The sequence below is a fragment of the Plasmodium inui genome (genome assembly GCF_000524495.1).
Source record: "Plasmodium inui San Antonio 1 unplaced genomic scaffold supercont1.3, whole genome shotgun sequence".
Lineage (NCBI taxonomy): Eukaryota > Apicomplexa > Aconoidasida > Haemosporida > Plasmodiidae > Plasmodium > Plasmodium inui.
Window position 1 is genome coordinate 1,110,649 of NW_008481837.1, and position 24,005 is coordinate 1,134,653.

The 24,005-nt window shown below is 42.1% G+C and overlaps 4 protein-coding genes across 4 annotated transcripts; 3 read left to right on the forward strand and 1 right to left on the reverse strand.

The window, feature by feature from the left end:
* Positions 1 to 1,892: 1,892 nt before the first annotated feature.
* C922_01085 (hypothetical protein) lies at positions 1,893 to 11,528 on the forward strand (the record flags this gene model as incomplete). The annotated part of the gene is made up of 1 exon (XM_008816693.1): positions 1,893 to 11,528. The coding sequence occupies one exon, from the start codon at positions 1,893 to 1,895 to the stop codon at positions 11,526 to 11,528; it is 9,636 nt and encodes a 3,211-aa protein (XP_008814915.1).
* Positions 11,529 to 12,692: 1,164 nt separating this feature from the next.
* C922_01086 (small monomeric GTPase) lies at positions 12,693 to 13,708 on the forward strand (the record flags this gene model as incomplete). The annotated part of the gene is made up of 3 exons (XM_008816694.1): positions 12,693 to 12,840; positions 13,084 to 13,193; positions 13,355 to 13,708. The coding sequence occupies 3 exons, from the start codon at positions 12,693 to 12,695 to the stop codon at positions 13,706 to 13,708; spliced, it is 612 nt and encodes a 203-aa protein (XP_008814916.1).
* Positions 13,709 to 15,398: 1,690 nt separating this feature from the next.
* Positions 15,399 to 21,299, forward strand: C922_01087 (hypothetical protein; the record flags this gene model as incomplete). The annotated part of the gene is made up of 1 exon (XM_008816695.1): positions 15,399 to 21,299. The coding sequence occupies one exon, from the start codon at positions 15,399 to 15,401 to the stop codon at positions 21,297 to 21,299; it is 5,901 nt and encodes a 1,966-aa protein (XP_008814917.1).
* Positions 21,300 to 22,592: 1,293 nt separating this feature from the next.
* On the reverse strand, positions 22,593 to 23,126 carry C922_01088 (hypothetical protein; the record flags this gene model as incomplete). Its single annotated transcript, XM_008816696.1, has 1 exon — positions 22,593 to 23,126. One exon carries the CDS (start codon positions 23,124 to 23,126, stop codon positions 22,593 to 22,595), a length of 534 nt encoding a protein of 177 aa, XP_008814918.1.
* Between the last annotated feature and the right edge of the window lie 879 nt (positions 23,127 to 24,005).

Below are 24,005 nucleotides of genomic sequence, written 5' to 3' on the forward strand. Positions count from 1 at the left end.
ATCAGCAATCATACATAACGCATCAGCAATCATACATAACGCATCAGACATCACAGATAACGCAACAGACATGACACACCATATATTACTTTTCGCGCACTACGTCTTCACTTTCACATTTCATAAGCTTCTACCCATGTGCATATGTTCTCCTTTGCACACCTGCTGTTTTCTCTCCACCTCTCTAAATCCTCACAAGCATACTTTCAGTACATTTATTTAATGATTTACTTTAATGTTTCGATAGTTAATATTTATAATTATGTACTAATTTTTTTTTTTTAATATTTTTTTTTTTTAGTTATAATCATAATATTAATTTACATTAGAGGAATTTTTTTTTAAATGTTACAAAATATGAATTTGTGTTTGTTAGATTAAACAATTTTTTTTTTTACTATCATCTAACCTATTCAATTATGAAATGATTTTTTTCTTCTCCCCTCTAACGTTCGTCTTTTTTGATCTATGCGAAGGTATATACCGTTTGTATGGCCCCGATTGATACCCAGCCCAAATGGGGTGGTGACAGGTTCCATGTCTCATTACCAATTTTTATTCCCTTTAAGGTGTTATTAAATCTGCCATTTGTGGACGACCAAAATGGTGTTCGCACATTAAGAGGCCATACACTAAACGGAGAGAAAGGGAATGGGAAATCCAATAGGACCATCGGCAGGGTGGCCACTTTTAAGGGTTGTGTAAGGCTCTACAAATGCCTATTTGAACTTTGATGGCTCCCCTCAATTTTCACGTGACGAATAATGTTTTAATCAAATAAAATAAAAGCACGGCCCTTCTGAAAGTTACCCTCTTTCATCCTGTGCATACAGCAAATTCCAATTTTTGAAAAAAAAATGGAGAAAGCTTCGCCCAGCCTGCACATGCAACTTTTTACTCGCTTGTTCAGGGACACCTCCTTAGGACAAAGTGGTCCAAAGGGATAGCGCCAATGTTCTCCCTTCAATGTTCCGCTCTTCAATGTGGTCCCCTTCATTGTTGCTATCCCTGTTGAATGGCAACACCCTTTTTATGCACACAGGTATGCAAACAAATACGTAAAAAAGGCATGAGAATTTTCAAACCTCGATTGCGCAAAAAAAAAAAAAAATCGTTATACACTACACAAGCATGATTTTTTACAAAAACGAAGTGCAAAAAAAAAAAGGAAAAAAAAAAAATACGGAACAGTGCTAAAATGTTCTAGCGGCGAAAATGTAAAGGGGAAAAATACGCACAACAGAAATGTTGAAAGTTTGTTTATCCCTCTCATTTGCCATTGAAGAAGACATCTTTGCAATTGCGAGAGTGGTCCTCTGGACACAAAATGCCGCCATTTTCCTTAGCTCAAATGTTGCAAATTGTGTTGTATGATCGGTGTTTTCTGAGAAATATATATTATGTATACACACATTTGTGTGTTCATATATACACGCGCGCGCTATGGTACTGTTTCTCCACCCCATTCGCGTAATACGCAAAAATGTAAAAAAAAAAAAAGTGACAAGAACAGTGCTTTTCTTGGCTTAGCAAAAGGGATGTTCCCATTTTCCACACTCTCGTGGATGCCATATATGTATGTACTCACAAGTGAACGCATAATTATGCGCACATGGGTAGTGGAAGCGCGTCATTCAATGACCACGCACAGGGAACCGCATCAACCGCATCAGTCTTAGTTTCCTTTCGAGACATAATTATGTTGCACATTCGGATTGGGCTGTTCGGCTGAATTGTTTTTTTTTTTTTTTTTTTTTTCCACCTTCAAAGTTGTACAATTTAGCTGCTCAATCGGCTAGCTACCTGCACCCCCCGAATAGCGTGACGATACAACATCGGCGCCTCTTCCCCCTTTTTCCGAAAAGATAAGCTAAAACAGAACAGTGGGAAATATGAACCATATAAAGGTATACGGATGCAGAAGCGTGACGAATGTGTTTGCAAAAAATAAAGAAATTAATGAATATATAAATGTTTTACAATACGTGGATGCCTCAAATGAGGGAGCTAGCCATTTTCATGTTTTCATTTTTGACTACTATGACAATGTCGCAAGGGAAGGAGTACCCAATGATGAGAAAGTTCCTCCACGTAGAGAAGGACATACTCCCTTTTTGAATACCCAATATTGGGAAGGGGAGGGAGATACCAATAACCCTCAGGGAGGCATATTTGGACACAAAAATGTCGGCGAACAGAAAAGTGCGCACACTTCCCCAGTGCGTGAAGAACAAACGAGGTGTGGCGAGATGTTCATTTTTTACGATGTTGTATTTGACCCTAAATTGGTAAGGAGCGCGTTAGGGATGGACATATATGAGCGATCAATGTGTGCCAACACTGTAGAAATGTCCGAGGAGAAGCTAATACTATGCAGACGTCCTAGTGATGAAGACGTAAAAGAGGACGTCGAAGTGGAGAAGATGAATGCATCCTTTTATAACGACAATGGAAACAACTCTAAGTTGAAAGAAATTTTGGAAGCCTTGGGTATGGAAAGTTTCAGCTCCTTCTCAGGGACTCTCCTAAAATTTCCCTTAACTTCGCAAGCGTGTATGCACGAAATTTGCGAGCAGTTAATAAAAATCACAACCGAATTTATCCTCCTGTCGCTGAAGGTAGAGAGGTTTAAAGTTCAGATGAATGATCATTCGGTGTGCACCTGGGAGAGAACCCAGAACAGTATCCCCATTTCGCATATGGAAGGTGAATCACACTTAGTTAATAGAATCCCCTACGTTACTGTGCGTCGTAAGCACAAAGACGAAATGACAGAGTATATTCTCCATGCGAATGCGATAAAAAGTAGCAGCCAAGAGGAAGAAATATACTTTATCCATGTAAGTGGCCAAATGGGAGGAAGATCACAAAAGTGTACCGCCATTGATGCGTCTCAGAGGGGGGGAGGTGTTAATTGGCCGAGCTACATACACACCGTGCAGGGTGTCGTCCCAATGCTTATAAAATCGAAGAGTAGAAGGAGAATCCAAATGGTGGATATCACAAAGGGGTGGAGAGCAGCTGCCATATGTGATCTTTACATGGAATTTTTGCTACTCCTCCGTGAGTTGAACCTATCCTGCAGTGCATATGATTTTTTGTTCCATTTTCCAGACACTTTAGAGGCCGATACTTTTTCCTCCCTGTACAGACAACTATTTGAAGAAGAGAAAAAATTAAAACTTTTCTTCAATGGGTATCATTGGATGGGATTCTCTGAATGTGTATTCATTCCGTACGACTTGAAAGATATTTTTGAGAATTGCATCTCCGACATTGTAAAACATTCCGATGTGAAGAATTTACTCTTTTTTGACGAGCGGGTGAAGAACGCTTTGTTCAGTTATTTGAATACCCTATGTGAGGAAAAAAAAAACGTATTGGCTGCAAAAATTTGTAAGCGAAATTTGCTGTATATAGAAAATGTCCCTGATAAATTCAGACGAGCGGATAGGCACAACATAGATGATGAAGTGGTAAAAAAAACTTATCAAAATAGGACAAATAAATTCTTTTGCGAAGTAGTCATACAAAATGCTGTCTATGTGCAGTTCCAAAATTGGGTTCCCATTTTGTCCCATTTGTTGGAGGTGGGGGAACACTCCATATTTGCATGTCTCAAAAGTTCGCCTTGTTTCCCAAATGAAGAAAAGGTGTGTAAGAGGCTAAGCGAATTGGTGTACCCCCTGGACAACAAAGATTTCTACGGGATGGACAATCAGGCTTGTAATCAAAATGGCGTAGCACTTAACATGAAACCAGGCGAAAATGATGAAAAATGGAGTCTTACGCAGGGGGAAAATCAATCTCATGGAGACACCCACGTGATGTGCGACACGGATGAGACAAAAAACAAAAATTGCATTGGGAGAGAAAACCTGTTAAACTTCCATTTGGTGAAGCAAGTTAAGGAGGAGGGGATCGAAAGGATGAAGTTGTTAGGTCTGACCATCTTGGAAGAGCAGTACAAACTGAATGACGACATAAACGATATTTTTCTCGATTTGGACAAACTATATCATAGCAAAAATTTGTTCGATAGTAAATTAAAAGTCCTGAACAAAATAATCTTCCAGTTAGAAAAAAATATGCACCATTTGGAAGACCCCCTAGTGCAGCAAAGATGTAGGGAGCGGTTTTTCCTGCCACTGTACAGGAGCAAGCACTTTAGTTATGCCTTCCCCGACGGAGGGGATGCTTCGGCAGAAGCCTGTATCGCGCTAAGTAAAAAGACCGTCATTAGAGGGGCACCCAATGGGGATCATCCAAAAAGCGGGGTCGCCTCGCGCAATGCCAATAATGCCACCCATAGCAATGGTGCCATCACTGTTGGCCCCTTGAGCGAGACTAACAACACTCCGCACAGAAATATCTCTGACACCGCAACGCGTGACGTACATAAGAGCGCGGACGCCTGTGGAAGAACCAGGAGCGGCCACGGAAACGACCAGAAGGACAAGGACTTTGTGAAAATATGTGATGCGTATGATAGGAAATATTTCAACCTAATTTTTTTAAAGAGAAAATGTTACCATTTGGAGAAGTTGACTGTATCTCCCGAATTGGGGAAGCTACTCCAGTTGGAGAAGAGTCCTCCGTTGGCTGAGGTTCTGGGGCACCTGGAATTGTTCTGTAAGACTTCCAAAAATACGTGCTTTCAGAAGGTGTCTAAGGTGTACGATGATATATATGACTATTTGGAGAAGTACATTGTTCAGCAGAAGTCGAGGGGAAGACTAGTTGTCTGCGGAAATGAGGCGGCGGGGGTGAAAGCGAATGACACGTCGGATGACACAGCGGGTGACGCAGCTGGTGGGGTGGGGGACTCCTCCCTACAAGGTGAATTTTGCATGCTAGTCGATTTTGTCCAAAGAAATAAGTTCATTTACATAAAGAACAAACTATGGAGGGGGAAGGAAGTGTTCTCCATTAAGAATACCATCCCTTTTAACCTCTTCCTGTGTGAACTCCCAAAACTGTACAGAATGAAGTACCCCAATTTGGTAGAACTCAGTTGTGTTCAGGGAAAGCTGAAGCATTCCAATCTGGTTAGCATCCTGAACAAAATTGTCGCCAAACTGAGGAACAAATTGGTTACCCCAGATGAGAAACACCCTCACCTGAACGGGGAAAGAAATGAAGCTGAGGAAGAAAATGAACTAAAGGTGTACCTATCAGGACTTCTAAAAATATCATACATCAACACGTTGAACTTAATTGATGTGTCAGTTTGTGATTGGGTACCCCTGTGTAAAGAGGGAAAAGAGGAAAACTTACCGACGGGGGAGAATGAAAAGGGTCCAATTTTGGAAAAAATGAATCAAATGGATAAGAAAACAAAGCCTCAGTTGAAATGTCCCTGCTTCGATGGCCTCTACCTTCCAAATAGCAAATACCTCCTGGTGAGGAAGGAAAATTTAACCTATGTGAATACCCCCCTATTGTATAGTAGCAGCTCACACAAAAGTAACGTCGTGCATAGGGACGTGAAGGAGAACATCATTGATTTGTTGAATGTTCCTAAAACGGGGAAAAAAGAAAGTGTCGAACTGAATAGAGGAACGCAGAAAATTCATAAAAGAGGTTCCAACCAAGGGGAACAGAATAGTATCAAAAAAGGGCCCATAAAAAGTTTCCCACTGGGGGAAAACAAAACGAGGAGGGCTACCTTACAGATAAGCACCATTAGCAAGGCTAGAAGAATCCAAGTGGGGAGAAATCCACTAATTGGTATAAACAACCAGGAGGCGAATAAAAAAAAAATGACGTCCTACCTCATAGAACATAAGAAAAAGGAACAACTGACCAGTGAAATAAAAAAAGAAAAAGGAAAAGAAAAAGCACCCACTGTTAAGAGAGAGCCAAAATTGTTACTTCCACAAAATGGAACCAAAAAAAGAGAGCTCCAGAAGGGGAATGAACTCAATGATAATATCCTATTTAGGGAAATAAAAAACTTGATCTACTTTCTAGACGACATAGGATGCTTGGACATAAAATTGATTGCCGATAAGAGGAATTTCACCTCGGATACACTTCCGAAGGTGTTTCTCAAAAGGACCTGCTTATGTCTGTACATTAAGGTCAAGAAGGAACAGTATGAAAATCTCCTAATGAGAAATGACGAACTAAATGTCTATGCCGATGCTCACAATGTAGTTCGTAACAAGGAATACCTCAATGGAGAGACGAACAACTTAGAGTCATTAAAATCGTGCAACGAATTGATCTGCTCCTACCTTTTTGAGAACCTTTCCGGCGTCCTGGATTATTTGCTAATTCGGAATGGGAGCTGCATCTCCGAGTGGTGTTCACGGCCAAGCAATGAGATGGCGAACGGGAGGAGCACCGAGGAGGGGACCAATAAGGAGTGCAGCCATGAGCAGAGTTGGGCTAACCCAGATGAGAGGAATACCCCAGTGAAGGTAGTACCGAGGGGGAGTTCACCAGAAGTGGAATTACCGAATGGGACAAAATCACCCGATCGTCGGGATCAACCAAGTTCCCCTAGCAATCAGCGTGACAACCTTGGGCGAAGCACCAAGCGCGTGCCCCCAAATGTAGATGCACCATCTCAGAGCCACAGAAGGGTCCTATACAAAAAAAACCATATTCTCAGCAAAAAGGATGAAGAACTAGCCAAAAATATATTCTTTCACAACTACTTTCGACTCGATGAGAAGAACAAATGGGAGGAAAATGGCTACCTTCGGAAGCAGTCCAAAATTGCAAGTGCAAGCAGCAGAAAGGAGGTACCCCTGCGAGGAGAGAAAAAATATTATGTACGACAGACAACCGAAATTGGAAGCGGAGAATACCCACTAGGAGGAATTTCTATCAGTGACGTGGAACATGATCCCATAGAGCGAACTGAAATGAAGAGAAGATATTCAGACGCGGGGGAGGACCAAATTATATGCATTCGCCTGTACAATAAACAGAAGGTGTCCATATTAAAGATGATTGAAAGGGTCTTCTTGGAGTGCAAAAAATATAGTGAAAAGTTTTTCTTCTTCTCAAAAAATCTTCTAAAATTGGATATTATAAAAATAAATGAAAAAGGGGGGCGGGCTGAAAATGCCACAAACCTAGGGATCTGCATGTCTGACTATCACTTGCATCTGCGGGAAGAATTTTACAACGCCGTGAAGAAGAAGCAATTACACAATTGGGGGCAGAATAAAGGCCAACATTTATCCTCAGACGAAACGAATTGCAACAATTTGGAAATATTCCTTCAGTGCCAAATATACAACGGAAGTAAATCGAGCAGATGGATCATCGGGTTGTTGCACGACGTCCGCATAGCCATTTGTTTTGAACACTACCAAATCTTCCGCAAACATCTTCTGTTCCAAAATTTCCACATCGTCTCAAATATAGATAACTTACCTATGCATATATGTTGCAACTTATTCGACAATAATGGCTGCAATTTGAAAAAGCTGAAAAATGGGGAAAACCTGCAGGGGGTGCTAAGGAACATCTCCATTTTGTATCAACATTTTTTGATGCTGGCCCACAGGAATGCAGTAAAGAAATTGTTGAAGCAGGATCCGAATAAGGTGCTGTACAAATGTAAAGGGAAATGGGTTAAAAGGAAGTTGGCGGAGAGGCACGTGGGCAGCGGGCTGGGTATAATGGGCCAGGTTAGCACAGTTAGCGCCGTTAGTGCCGTTAGCGCAGTCAGCCCAGTTAACGGCATAGGAAGCCTTTGCAGCGCCGATGTAAGCAGCATGACTAGCATGACCAGCGTACACACCATGCGAACCATGCACAGCGGGAAGGTAAGCAACATGACCAGCATGGCCAGCATGACAAGCGACTGCCGGACGGACCATCCGAATGGTGAAAACGCGCGCAACACCCCTAAGGAGGGCAACGACAGCGTAACCCTAGACTACATATACAAAGTAGACAAAAGGGACATCAAAAATTTTAGCCAGATATATCAAATTTTTAAAACCAAGTATCTTAATTTTATTCCCAAAAAATATGACAAGAATGACTTCTTCTCTTCAGTTGTTAGGAATGTTTTTTTAAATTGCCCAGAACTTCAAATTTTGCCTTGCTTAAAGAAGAAGGAAAAAATTTACGCCCTCTACTGGTCTAGGATGAACGATTGCGTCAATATCTACCCCTTCTGCAAGTACTTGAACCAGATCACTTTCTTCCTCCTCGATTTGGGCCTCACCGTTCTGCTGCCTTACTACGAAATTGACAACATTGTGCATATGCACAAAATGGTTAGCTCCATGAGGGAGGCCGGCGGACTTATCGGTTCGGAGAAAAAGCCCCTCACTAGGGAATGTGGTGTCGAGGAGCTTACTGCATACGTGAAGGAAAAGAAAGACGATCAAGATACCCTAAAAACGGGGACTCATAACGAGAACATAGCAGAACAGGTTCTTAACCTTACACCATGTTACCTAAGAAATAGAATCAAGAAATATATTTCCATTTACCTCAATTTTGTGAAGGAATGTCTGAGTGAGAAGAACTTTTCCACGGTGATTTATTTTCTGGATTACCTTTTCTCCGATTTTAAGAAGCATGATGAATTGTATGACACATTGGTGAAGGACATAAAATGCATACCTCTCTTGGTCATCCTGAATTATGGCACATCGTATTTGAAGATGAAATTGGAGGGATTATTACCTTCTGAGGGGGTCTTCTCTGGGGGGAGGTTTCCTGGCGGAGTGCCCCCTGGGGGGCTATTCCCTGTGCAGAGTTCCCCCATCATTACCGGAAAGGAAAGGTTAACCGGGCAAGGGGAAGGAATCTCCTGCGAGAGTAATGAGGAGGAGATATTCAAGACCAACTGCGATGAGGGAGTTATAGACGGACACTATTCTCACGATGGGAATCTTGACATAATTGGAGATGATCACAATGAAGACGCTAAAACGTTGGAGTGCGACGAAAGCATTGGGTTCTCCTTCCCTAAACAGAATGATCCCTGGAAGGAGGAAACAAATCGCGTCGTCCCAATATGCACGGATAACCTACTCAAAATTAAGAACAGCAACTTCGACACGGAGGAATTTTTCAATTATGATTTCATTCATCTGATTAAATATGAAGAAAATAGAAAAATTTACACATCAAAATATTTTTATCTTTTTGACTTAGACAGCGTCACGTTTATAAACGTCCATTTTTATTCCGCATCGATTTTGTCTCTCCTCCTGGAGACTCAAATTGTAGCGAATCTGAGTTTTAGTAATTTGTCCCAGGTGCTGAGGCATAATTTGTACCCCTCCATTTTTCACCCTTGCTCTCCACTCGATGGAGACGATGGCACAGATGATGGAGTTGACAGCGACCAGGGCGATGCTTTGGTGTGCTTCCGCGGGAAGGGGGAGGCAATCCATCCACGTCAGCATACACAATGCCACCTCAGAGGAGAAGAGTACCAACGCTCAAATAACGCTCGCCTGTATAACTGCATACAAATCGCCTACGACGCAAACGTCATCATTTATAGCAGACTCCTCCTCGACATGATAAGTGAGCTTTGCAGTGAGCAGCCTTACAAGAGTGTCCTGCACACGCTGAACAATTTCCGCCTTCTCATCACATTTGACGAGTCATCACAGAATGTAGAGAAGACGGACAACGCGGAGAAGGCGTATATGTATGTGCACAGCTGGAACGATATAAAAAACATTCTCAGCTTTAACTTCGGAGACACCCCCATGGAGGCTACGTTATATTTATTGGGCTACAAAAAAATGCACCCCACCATGTCAGAGAGTTCCATCTTTACACAGTACTTAATAAATGACTATGAAGATGTTATGATATCCTTATGTCGAAATGGGGACTATCTGAACTGGTCCGCACTGAACAGGGAGGACATGGATTTTCTCCTGCTTGCTTTCCTTTCGACCATCAAATTTAATAGTAATAATATTTCTTATCTTAAAGCGATGCCCATTTTTTATTCTTTAAACTGTTCTACATACATCAATTTGGCAGACAAAAATAGGAGATACATTGTGGTGTGTACGAATCATCTGCAGTTGTTCTCGCGTGTACTGTCGCAACTACGTATGCGTAGTAGCAACAGCGAGGGGGGGACTAACATAGGAGTGATGCTCAAGGAACCACACGTCAGTAGAGGCAGTAGAGGAAGTTATATGAATACCTGTGGGGGGGGTACTACTAATGGCGAAAATGGGGCAACAATTACAGATTTGCGTCAAGGTAATAATAAAGAGGAAGGACATCCTGCGCAAGGTGGCGCTGATCAGGTGGATGTCCTTTCGGAGGCCTCACCCCTGAAGAGAAGTACAAAAGGGAACCATTTTTCCACAACGCGAAACAACGAAACGAGCACACCAATGAAGTACACTTTCCTGCACCACTCCAACGTTAGCGTAAAGTACTGGAAACACATCAACATCGAATGCTGGTACGGGTATGATATCATCGCTAATTTCTTGTTACAAGTGATACGAGATTGCAGTGATGTGGATCTATTTCACTACATTGTGCTTTTTATGTACAAGGAGTATGAAGACATGGTGGAAGAAAAAAACCATCAAGCAAAAGTTAGGAGGAAAAAATATTCAGGCAACATCCATAACGTGTGTGACTCAAATGAGGTGGACGGTTTGGAGAATCGCTATGGAGAATTCCTCATTAACATTTTTGGAGGGATGAAAGAAGTGCGATTGAAGTTTAGGGGACATGTACAAATCGCTCAGCTTTATAACGCTAACAGTGGCTTGTTTAGGGCATTTATAAATGACAACAAATTGTTCCAATTTGTGCATTTGACTAATTTAAGATATGAAAAGGAGTTTCTGGAAAAGCTAAATTTTCATGTGAACCCTAGCATGACGGAGTTAAATAACTTCCTTTCCATTTTAATTAATGTTGTAAAGAGAACAGCTATCGAAGGCACTTCGGATGTGGTCTCCATTGAAGCCATTTTTCACGAAATATGCGTAGATAATAGTAGATACGACACAAAATTTGATCAAGATAATTTGCATAACAAAATGCACTCCTTGCTCCAATACGCAGAAGACAACTTGGAGATGCTGCTTAAAAAGAGGGACGAGAATTTCGCCTATTTAATGGGCTCCCTAATGGAGCTTTTACTGAATAATAAGCGATTTGCATCAACGGGAGGTGTGTATAAAACGCTGGAAACTTATTTCGTGCAAAAGGGCAAAGCGAGAATGGGGTATTTGATAGAGGGGACGGGCGACAGGGGGAAAGGCGCCATCGGGGGGGCACAAGATGGAGATACGCACAAGAAGGAGGAGAACGCGGAAGGAGAGATGGGACAAGCGATTGGAGCAGCGGTGGAAGAGGACGTGGAAGTAGCGATGGAATCAACGGTGGAAGAACAAAACTGTGCCCTGCGGAACCAGTGCAATGCCGAGCCCAATGAAGAGGAGAAGGAACTTTCCAAGCGAAGTAACGAAAGGGAGACGACGGAAGAAGCGGGAATCCCCCCTATCCATGTACCAAAAGAGAGCACCCAACTTAATAAGAGCAAAAGCCTATGATCGTAATTTTTTTATGAGAGAGATTATTTCGAGCTGTGGAGAAGGAAACAAAAAATGTCTCATACTTATTAGTCCAACGGGACAAGTTATTTTCCTACCTGTAATTGTTCCCAAAAGGGGTATGCGTAATATGCCTGCCTTTTTCTGAAGGCGCGCACGAAGGAATGATTACGGAGAGAATTCATCACTGTTGCATTAATCGAACTGGGGGAAGGAATGAAGGTCAGAACAAAGTCGACCGCAGCGACGAGGTGCAAGTCTGGTTGGAGACAACATTCCCATGGAGGAAATTATAGAGCTCGGGCGAAGGGAACACGGAAGGTCAGTTTGAGGCACATGTGCACAAATATATACTTATTATCTATTCATGTATATCTCTCATCCCATGAATTACTCAGGGCGCGTGCGTAGCAAAAAAAAAAAAATGACTTGTACTTCCCCTGTAAAGGTGGAAACTACGAACATTACGTGAATACGAGAATGAGCAGACAACATGTAGAGGAACGGCGAAGTTACCTTTAAAGGGAAAACCATTTACACAGGAATAAAGGGGATGATTAAGCATACCAAATGACATATTATGTGTTCGTTTAAGAATCCCCTTTTGTTCGTTTTTTTTTACGTGTCATAATGATCACTCTTTGGAACATAAGTTTGCTCGCGCTATTCTGGCAGTACTTGCGCGGATATGTGTAACTATGCACACAGTTGACACCTCCGCGCGTGAGAAAAAAAAGAAAAAGAAAAAAAGTAACTTCTTGGATGTACAAAGCGTCCCCGTTGTCTCCATTTGCTGGGTAAGTATGTGCATTTATTCGTTCTCATTATTTTTTGTTTAATTTTTTCAAGTGCGACAAATAATTTTAAGTTGGCGAATTTGGGGGATGTATCTGTGCATCCGTTCGGCCGTCCGCTTGGTGGCCTTCCTCTAAGACTGAAACTATTTTCAAATTTGAAAGAGGGTACCCTGACGGACAGGTGAAATGCTAAACTTTGGCTCAGTCGATTTAAACTCCTTTTTTAGTTTGGGCTCAGCAATTTCGAAGGGGCACACAAATGTGCGCCGAGGAGCTCCCCTGCGATTAGTGCGTCTAGCGAGGATATGCATTTATGTATAGATGTTCCTAAGTGTGTTCTTTTTATTTTTCCCCGCTTGCACACAGAATGGGGAACGCTGTGAACAAAATGTCCTTCCTAACGGACGGCCGCGACAAGGGGAAAAACAAAACGCCCGAGAAAAAGTACAACATTTTAATTTTGGGACTTAACGGCTCAGGCAAAACAACGCTACTGTATCATAATTTCATTCCAGGTGAGTTCGGCTTGGCATTTTTGTGGCTGAAAGGATGCTGCCGTAGCGTATATAGCTGTGTGGTGTTCCGTTATTGGGACATACCCACGTGAAAGCGACATGTGGATCAGATTAAAAAAATGAATTACGTTCAGCAATCGGGCCAACTTCTACCCGTTCAGCCATAGGAAAAAGGGAGAAATTAAAACGACCTAAATGTTTACACCTTTTTTCTTTTTTTCCCCCCCGCTATACCTGCGAAAGAATGGACAGACATCACCTCGCACATGGAACCAACCATATCTTACCATTACGAGGAGATTAAATGGATAAATGGGAGAATCGGTTTTTGGGACATGTCAGGGAATCCAGTAGTTAGTAACCATTAGTGTATTTTATTTTTTCTCATGATTCTTTTTTTTTTTTTTTTTTTGTCCAAGTATTCAACATAAAGAGTGCGTGGTTTATTTTGGCCCTTTTTTGTTACGCCTTTATGATTTGCTCACTTTTTATTTTCCCCCCCTGCCACCTGCAGATGAGGAACATTTGGCAACTCATTTATCGGAACGTAAAAGTGAACGCAATTTTGTACGTTATTAACATAATGGACATATCGGATGAAATTTTAAGAGAAAACAACTCACTCATAAGTCTTCTACTGAACGATGAATTTCTGCAAGCTTCCTGTGTCGTGTTAGTGTTTAACACCTTTAATGATGTGGACAGTGTGGATGAAGCCACAAAACATCAGGTATTCCTTAAGTACAAAATTAAAGATTTGATTAACCATTATGGGAATAGAATTCATCACATTTTTGTTGATTGCAAAAATTGTAAGCTGGATAAAAACTGGATGGGGTTACTGCAACAGATTTCATACTACTTTTGAGGTAAAAAAAAAAAAAGAAAAAGAAAAGTGTCCATTCCATTGCCCGCTAATTGGGGGGAAGAAATGGCTCTTCTCACGCGCCAGAAGAGAATTGGCGGGGCCGGGCTCTCTCCAAATGTATACATACCGTACATACATGTGTGTTTGCATGCTTCAGCTGTGCACACGGGGTTTCTGCTACTGTGCTTAGTTAAAACGCATTTGCCTTTTCCGACTTTGTTGGCGAAGCGCTCCTTTTTGCAGAACTGCACTAAGGCGACAACTCTTTGAAAAAAAAATGTATCTCAAATCGGAGATTCGCAACAAAAGACAGGAATCCACGGTGAAGAGGGGAATAATAAAAAAAAAAAAAGAGGATGTACTGTCCCAAATGAGGTATGCCCAGAATGAGGTATGTCCTAAATTAGGTAAAGTCCTAAACTGATAAATCGGATTGAGCAGCAAAAAATAATCCCCTCATGGTGTGGGATTTCCCCCCCAATTTTAGGTTAACGCGGATTGTAAAAAAACAAGGGGTTAAAAAAGGAATAATTTTTAACGCGCCCTATATGCTGCACGAGGGAGTAGCAACTCAATCTGTAGAATTAAAAGGGACAATGTTCTCAAACCGAAAAGCGTCAATGTGTTGAGGTGCGAGAAGGGGAAAATGAAAAGGGAGAAAGAAAGGAAAAAAAAAAGGTCTTTAACCAAGGGAATAATTACTATTCACCGTTACATTACTGTGCCTGTTTCGTTTCGTCTTTTTTTTTTTTTTCCCAATGTTCACACAAAAAAGGAACATTCTTGCGATACTTAAAGCAAGGGGCAACACAAAACAGTTCGTTAGGAAAAGCGTATGGGTGGGCGTGGAGTGAGCCGAGGACACATGCACGCGCAGCACACACCTGTTGCATGTGAAAGTGTATATTTATGCTAAAGCATATTGCTGCATCCCCTCACCCCCTACGTGCACATTCTTGTGTCATCCTAAATTGTGCATAAAGGACGGTCATCCTTCCAACTGTCCTCCGAAGTTGTCAATTCTCCTCCTTCCTCCTTCTCCGAGGTGAGTACTCACCTTATTTTGTGTAATGACAGTTACCTACCGGTTAAGTCATAATTTTTTTTTTTTTTCTGCTACTTTCTTTTCTTGCTTTCCTACAGCTTGGCGGGAAAGAATTCTCAAAAGGGGAAGAAAAAAACAAAAAGAAGAAGAAAGGAGTAGAAGAAAATAAGAAAAAAAGGAAAAAAGAAAGAACTTTTTCCCCTGCCATAAATAAGATATATCGAAATATGCCAATTTCGGAATGTTGTTCAGTGATATAAAAAAAAAAAGAGGGAACCAAAGCAAATATAGTTTTTACTTGTTGGCATACCAAACAGCATTATATATAACAAGATAAGGAGCGGATTAGGGGAAGAAACATTATAACCTTTTTTTTTTTTTGAGGGCTTATTCAAAACGAGAAAAGGAACAATCCCCCATTAGATGAAAAATTTTGCCAAAAAAAAGGTAATCCTCTTTAACCATGAAACAGGGTGTAAAAAAATGAGAAGAATCAAAGCGAACGCAATTTGAACAAAAAGGTTGATATTCATGTAATAATGAGAGTGAAAATTAAGAAAAAAAACAAAAACAAAAAAACAGAAAAAAAAAAAAACAAACTTTTAAGCAAGTAAACACACTTTATCAAATCTTAATGGTAATGAAATGAAATCAGGGACAAACCCCGACACAGAGGAGGCGTTAGGGTGGCAAATGGAGAAAAGCCTAAAACACAGAAAGGGGAAAAATAAATATACAGATGAGGTACTGTTAGAACATCATGGGGTGGATGATATTGAAAGGGGCGAAGCTGTCTTGGCGAGCGGGGTGGCGGACGTGGGCAAAGGGGGAAGCAACAACCAGCGAATGGGAAAAAGAAAAGTGGCGGAAAAGGTGCAGAAGGTCGAAAAGACGGAAAAAAAGGATAGAATCGATCACGGCAACCCGCGCAGAAGCCAAAGCGCTAGCAGCTTGGGCTCATCGATCATGTCGGCGGCCCGATCCAAAGGAAACAACAACCAGGTTAGTAGCGACCTAAGTAGCGATCTTAGTAGCGAGGTTAGCAGCGAAGTTAGAAAGGGCACCCCCGAGGGCTACGAGTACGACCTTGGAATAGACAACGACGTGGAGAACGAAATGGATGACGAGTACGACGATGACATGAATAGTCACATGGACGACGCGCAGTTTGACGTGTGCAACTCCAGGGACTATGAAAATGAACTGGAGGAAAACAACACAAAAGGGGAAGAGATCTTAAAGAAGAGCCTGAGGGAGAACTCGGCCTACACAGACACGGAAGTCTCCTACATGAGCGAAATGAGCAGAAGCAAGCTAGACGCGAAAAATGACTGCTGCTGTTGTTTCGCGAGGAGGGGGAAGAATTACAGCAGGGTCGATCTGAACCATTGCGGTGATGCGAACCATTTCGGAGGGGCAAAAAGTGAGCATAACATAAACCGCGAATCTGGGAGTCAAAGCCAGAGGAGGAAGAAAAACGCGAGCAGCGAGCTGAAGAATATAGATTGGTTAATCTACACCATAAGATACATGGATTATAGACGCCTTCGAAGAAGATTCAACGGAATAAGGAAGCCAATTTCGAAAAGAATTGTCTTCATTATAACCATTTTCTGTTTAATCCTCATCTCGTGGAAGTATTTCAAGACGTCCTATGAGAACAGCATGCTTACAATTAGCTTCAAAGTTCAGGCGTCCTTTTTATTTTTTGTAGAGGCTGCATTGGTAATCATCGGAGTCATAATTTTTGCAAAGTTCCAGACGAGGCTGAGTTTACACTGGCCTATTTACGCCTCCTACATATTCATAATCTGCGCATGCATTTTGTTAATATTCTATGAGAAGGACGAAAATGATAAAATCTCCAGAGGGGAACACATCTTAATAATCTATGGACTAGTTCAGTTGTCCCTAATAATTATAGTGAAAATTATTATTTGCATCGGCCCCCTTCTAGCTATCTATGGCTTTTTCTGCCCATGTACAGAGCACTGTCGAATTTTAAAGAAGAAGATATCAACGAATAAGTTAAATATAACGGTCAGTCGATACAACGATTTCGCAGGGATCTGTGGAAATAACTTCTGTTGCTTCTGTCTCTGTGCTTATCGATCTTTCTATCGTATTGTAGACTGTTTTTATAAAAAGTTTTCCAGTCTGCGTTTCAAAATGACAAATGATAATATCCATGAGGCCCCTTTTAGTCACCAGCTAAGGTATAAGGGGAAGACTGACATATATGGTCGACCACATGGATACGGAGAATGGATTGAAGATCATTCCTATGGAGAGAAGCTAAGAGGTTTCTGGTTCCATGGGTACCCAGTAGGTCCTTTTATATCACAGGAAGTTGGAAGTGGATCTTTATTCGTTAATACAAGAGTTGGCTTCGCCGCCTGTGTAGGAAAAGATTGGTCGGATGTACGATATGGCGTCTCCTGCACAGAATGCTCCATCAGTGGCCACTTTTTCAATGACTTTCCATTGACCTACTTTTTTAATCCCAAAATTGAGAAGGATGCCAATGGAAGACTGCCAACCAATAGGTATGATATCATTGTAAAGGACATTTTAAAAGAAAATTATGAGGACATTTTAGGTTACGATTTGAAGTGGTGTTTTAATATGCTAAAGGTTAATAGCAGCACCACAACGGAGTATTTTTCCAACAACTGTATGATTTCGATTGACCATGTGACGATGAGCTTGAAGGTTCATAATTACAAACGCCTGGCACCTGTCAAGAGGAGGAACAAAACCATACTGGATGAGATTACCGTCAAGTTGGTACACCTCCCGAAAGTGAAAAAGGGGAAAAAAATTTACAAAAGGGATTATTCATATCGTTTTATCGGAAGTGGAAACAACGCTGTGCTGTATAGCAGAGGGGGGAAGCACGATGAAAAGGTGAAGGGCCAAGAAGGTGAAGAATTTTTTTACTCCAACCAAAACAAAATTCATAACAGTATTAAGAAGGTATGTGCACCTGGGAACCAGAGCTATGCGAGTGAGCTGAAGGAGGACAGTCACCATTCTTACTACACTCATAAGCTGTCAGAGAAGCTGCTGGACTCTGTAAATGATGACATTTATTTGTACAAAATGAAGAAATCGATAAAGTCGACGGAGATACACAAGGCGCCGTACGTTTTCGATCACAGTGAGAACAGCACCAGTCCTGATGAGGACGCGAAAATGGGCCCACACCGGATCGGCCGATCTCTCAACAGTCAACATTGTTTTGTTCCTCCCCATCGGAGCAACTATTATAGCGAAAAGGGCAAATATCATAATAGCCACATGGGCGGAGATGGTGGGAGTAGCATCGGCAGTGGCAGCTCTCCCCAAGTGCATTTCCGCAGAAGACATGACCAAACAGGGGAACTTCCAAACGAACGAGAGCAGAGGCGTAGAGTGGAAAAATCAACCCGTAGAGGATGTCATGTCCCTCCGCATGTCAACCTCTTCACGGAGGATAGCGCTACGAAAAGTAACTCCTCCTTTTGCCGAAAGGGTGACACGTTTGTTGTTAATATAAACGGCTTCGGAAGTGACAGGCGCCGAAGTGGGGGGCGAAGCACCCATAGTTTAGTTGTCTGCCCACGGGGAAGCAGCACACCTAAGAAGGAGAAAAGGAAGAAGCTGCGAAGAAGGGATCCGCTCTGTGGGAGTGCCCCACATGGGGAAGAGAACGCATACATGGAGGATCCTTCTCTTTATAGCGAAGGGGAAACCGGAAACGAACGCGTAAACCAACACGAAGGGTTCAAGTGCAGAGAAAAGGAACTACTCTGTGACAACGTCTTGCGTGCGAAGTTTAGGGAGCACCACGCCGTGGGGCTGCAAAAGGGGGGGAGCAATGAAAAGGGGGAAAAGTTGCGTAGGGTGAGGCAATCAAGTGAGGGGCGACCAAGTGAGAGGCGACCAAGTGAGAGGCGGCCAACTGAGAAGCGACAAAACAAACCAGATGTAGGAAAGGACACTCCTTTGTGCGCTACGGTAAATGAAGCCAATAACGTGCAGGTGAGCGAATCTGACGGGATATACCCGAAAGACCAAGGAGAAGGAGAAAAAAAGAAGAACAACAAAAACAAAGTTACCCTACCGAATGAGCAGGAGAAGAAGTTCGAATCGGACACAAACCAAAGTAAGGGCACCCTGAATGAAAGAAAAAGTGACAAACTGAAATGGAAAGAAAAAACAGTTAACCCAAAGGATACATCAAGTGGAACATCAAATTTTGGAGAAAAGAAAGGGATATTCATTTCCGACGTTTTTAAATCTTTTATAAAATCCGGAATAGCCAGGAATTCAAGAAACAAAAATGTGAAGAATAATTCCAGTGAAGACATAGAAAATAGCAAGAAGAAAATGTATACGAATAAAAGAAGAAAGAATAAAAAATCGAAAAGGAGTTATTCAAATGTGAATAAAGGAAACAAAGAGATTTACAAGAAGACAATGAAAAAAGTAAGTGTCCACAGAATGAAAAATTCAAAGATAAAAGGATTTGTAAAAAAGGACACCAGATCGTACCGAAAGGGTCCTATCTATATAACTTCCAATAACAAAAAAATCGCTAAGTTCATTCGATCCAAGTACAATAATAGCAGTAAGAACACACAAATAATAAGCACCTTGGGGGATACCGTGAAAAGTATCAATGAATCCTTTGGCAGTTTGAATGGTGGCAATTTGTCAAGTTATAATATGAAGAGGAATAAAACCATTGCGCAGGTGTTCGCGGAGGAAGATGAATGGGAAAATTATCGCCATCAACACAAGGAAAAGATTATTGTGGAAGGTTGGCAATCATTATCTTTAAAACAGAATTTGAATTTTATGCCAGACGAAATTGTTATATATATACATGGATACAATGTGAAGTTACATCATGGATGTTCTCAGTTGGCTCACTTGGTTTCTTTTTCGAAGCTACCGTCCTATATCCAACCGTTTGTTTTTCACTGGGAAGGCTACATGTGGGGTGCGTTTTCGGCTCTGTCCTACCCCGTCGCGAAGAAAAGATCCGAGATGGCAGTTTTGGGAAATTCTTTCAAAACATTTATACAGGAGATTATAAACTCGGGCATTAAGAATGTGCATCTGATAAGTCACTCGTGTGGTTCCAGGCTCTTTTTTAACGGGTTCGCTAGCTGCGTCGAGGATAACCTGTTTTATAACGTACTGAAGAATGAGAAGTCGGCGGGGAAGAAGGGGGATCCCGCTGCGACTGGGGCGAATCGCACTGCGGGTAACGACCATGTTAGCAAGATCAGCCATGTGAGCGGTATTAGCGATGTGAGCGATGTTAGCGACGTTAGCGATGTTAGCGGTATTAGCGATATTGGCGATCTTAGCGATATTAGCGGTGTTAACGTCATTAGCGGCATTAGCGGCGGTGACGGAAATGGGAAGAGCCGCGTGGGGGCCAGTGCGATCGGACGCTCGCCAGGCAAGAAACGGAAAAAAAAAAAGAACAAGCAAATCATAGTCAAAACGGTTATTTTATTGAACCCAGATTACCCGCTGAACAAGTTCCTAGAAAAGGACTTTTTCGTTCTGAGGAGCCACTGCAACCACATCGTAATGTACGGAGACACGAGGGATCAGGCACTGACCTACTCTGAGACATGGAATCGAGAAAAGTGCCTGGGAAAGAGGATTTTCAAGCTGAAGTTACCCCTGTACAAAATATACAATTGCGAAGATTACATGAATTTAAATTTAGACCGCAGTAATTTCCTCACGGGCAATTACGAGGACAAGTACAAAATGTGTGATAGCGTTTTGTTCCCAAGTTCGTCGTATGTGCAGGAAAAAATGAAGTTGAAGCAGAGGCAGGCAATCGAGGAGCCGTTTGACAGGGGTGATGGGCAATACGAGAAAGCGAAAGAAAATGAAAGAGAAGAAGAAAGTCAGGCACAAAATAAATCTACCAATACTAATGCAAACACCAGTGGGAATGACCAGCACGTCAGTAAAACCATTCGTAAGACATCCACATATGACTATGATGAAGGTGCCTCGTGTATTTCTGAAGACCTAGCGCCGAATTACCTGAATGAAAATTTTCTCAAAACGGTGGAGTTTAGTGACTCCAGTTTAAGGGCCTTTACATCCAAAAGGAGGTTTAAAATATCTAAGGCCTTTAAAAAGATTAAAAGAAAATGGTTATTCAAAAATAAGAAGGAGAACATTTATTTTCATCAAAACTCTATTAATACTGCTAATAATATGAAAATGAAAGAAAAGGTGTCTAAAACCTCCGCTCTGACGTGTAAAAAAACAGACACTGTTTATATTTCCTTTGATAAATATGCTTGGCTAGACATGGATGTGATTGACACAACTTTCGTTGAAACGAATGTGGATTTTTTAAAGCATTCTTTTTATCAGGTAAAAAGAGAAATTATCGATGACATACGGGAGGTACTGATATCGAATATACGTGCGCACGAGCGTGTCAGCCGCTTGGACAGACGGAGAGGCAACGTCTTTGTGCTCCGCGTAGCTCCAGCCGGGGTTGGCAGCCTGCATCGGTAAAGACACTAGTTTGCTCAACTGTGCGGCATATGATCCTTGTCTTCGCGCGAAGGTGTATGTCCACTTTCTCGTTCCCCTTTTTTCGTTTTTTCTGTGCTTATCCTGCGCGGATACGACTGCGCTGTGTGTGTTTTTGTCAGGCGCGTTTTTGTTGAGGCGCACTTGTCCTTTTTTCAATTTCCATCTCCTTCAAAATTAGCGTTCCTTCGTCCCATAATTTAATTAAGCGTTATTTTAATTTTTTCCTTCCCTGGATTTGGGAAAAAATTTACCTGCTGCATTTGTCTTTTTCATTTTGTGGAAAAATTTCTACTTTGGGGGCCTGTTGTCCTTGTCTGGCTGTATTTATGTGTCCATTCATCACGTATGTTTTTGTTCTGCTGAATTTTCTCCCCATTTCGACGGGTCACAGATTTAGTGTTTTTAAATTAAGATATGGTTTTTCACCATCGCGTCGGTTTACGCCCAGTTTGCGGCCATTTTCTGAATTTACCGTTGCACACATTTTCGATCTAATGTACGATTTTGTGCGGAGTGCACTGTGTGGTATAGCGGCGTTCTTTCTGCATCAGCGCACGCGGCATGCGTATATGCAGGGATGGACACCCCGTTGTTGCGGTCCCCTCGAAGCATTTGCGGACCCTGTTTGTTCCCTTCATGAAGCGGAAGCCCGCCACGTTTCCCTTTTGCGAGGATACCCATATGGGGTTGTGCTGTATTTATGGGGCGACGCTATCCCATTTTGGCGAATGCAAAGCGGCGTAGACGCGCTGGTCCTCGCAGCAGTGTGAAGATACGAAAACGCCTTAACGCGACGACTTCGCTGGCGCAGAAATGGTCTCGCATGAAGCGCGTTTCGTAAAAGCGAAGAAGTTATGACTGTTTCGGGTTCTCCGAGAGAAAAAATAAATAAATAACCAAGCAACGAGTGAACGAATGAATGAACACATTTAGCTGCTCAAAACTCGCCCGTGCGTAAAAGGTCTAAACGGGGTGCGCCGGATACAAAGGGTTACCGATTCGGTCTCCCCCGAATGGTTTTCAAATGGCTGCGCGAATGACGGGCGGGCCCCTCCTAATAGGATACGCACTGGTCCACCTACTACACGTGGGACTGTCTTCAAAATGGTATAGAAGGCACATTACAAATCACAGCTCTTGGGGTGAAGCCTGAACTCTGTTACGCCCTTCTCCACCATGCTTCGTGAACAGCATGGAGAAGCAAACGGTCATCCCGCCGTATACACACACAGAGGTGATGTATCCCACAATAACACAGAGAGACAAATGTCCTCAGTGAAGATGTACATGCAAATCTGCAGGAGTGGATACATTGTTGTACTGCCTAAAAACGTGCGGGTATTGAATCGCCGGGATGCTTTCAATTATATAATTTTCCCTCAATTTAAACCACAAATCTTTGATCTCGTTAATGGTAAAGGGGTGATCTATGCCCCTGTAGAAGTACCTGGCTTCGTATGTCATCAAAGATATTTTCACCCCTGGCCTTTTTCCTTCATTGTAAAAGGCAGATAAAATTCTGAACTTTGGTGAGTTTAGCCAATACTTGTCAACTCTCTCTAAGGGGGGTGGGTCGAATATTCTTGAGAACCATAACATGAAGGCGAACGCAAACATGGATGTCCAGGCATTACCAAAAAATAAGAAGGACCCATTTGTGTATTGGCCTTCAAAAAATCTTCTCCATAGGGGCATACGGCTGTAGTTGGGCGATTCTAGGAACCATCTCGGGGTGAATATTTCCTTAAACTCTACATTTCTTTTTAATACTTTTTGGCTGCTTAAAAGAAACCTGGTTGCGTTCATCCTGGCTGCTTCGTTCGGTCATGCGGGGGTGCACATGGCAGGTGGGTGGGAGCGCAGCCGATAGGTCCGTTACTAGGTTCCTTGGCATGTACGTTAGCAGTTTCCTTGGCAGGTTCCTTGGCATGTATGTTAGGAGTTTCCTCGGCAGGTTCCCTGTCATGTACTTTGACAACTTCCTTGGCAGGCAGATTGATGGGTCTGCTGGCATGCGCGCCCCGGAACTTTTCACGCACACGCAGAGAAAATTATCTCCTCACATCTGAAGCTACCATAAATATTGCCTCTTCCGCCTAGCCAAATTTGAACTGTTTTGTTATCCCTTATCACTTATCAGTGTACCTACTCCGCAGAATGCAGCATAGGGAAGAGTACTTGCTCGAATGCCTTGTTTGAAAGAAGAAAAATAAATTCACAAGATATTTTGTCATAAGCACAGCACATCCGGAACAGAGGAGCGCAGGTTTATTTATATTTTTTCAAAAAAGTATAAATATATGTTCGGGCGGGTGTTTCACATGCGGTGGGGAAAAGGGGCACTAATATTATCCCCGTGGGGAAAGGCAATTTTTACCTTTTTCTATACTTTCGTAGAAAAAAAACTGGCCAAAAGGAGAAGCGTTTCACAGATTGGTACATAATCGTATTGAACACCCATTTACCTTTTTGCAATTTTATCGAAGCGATGAACCCCGTGTGGCATAAAATGTTTGCAAATTGATGAATGTTTGGTATTTACTTTTTTGCACCTTTCCGTTGTCGTCCCTTTTTCGCGTCATTATTAAATGATAAAATGAAGGGGCCAAACGGTTGATGCGCGAGGGAAAGAAAACTACCATAGCACTGCATATGTAAGCAGAGCACAGAGATGTACGTACCTAC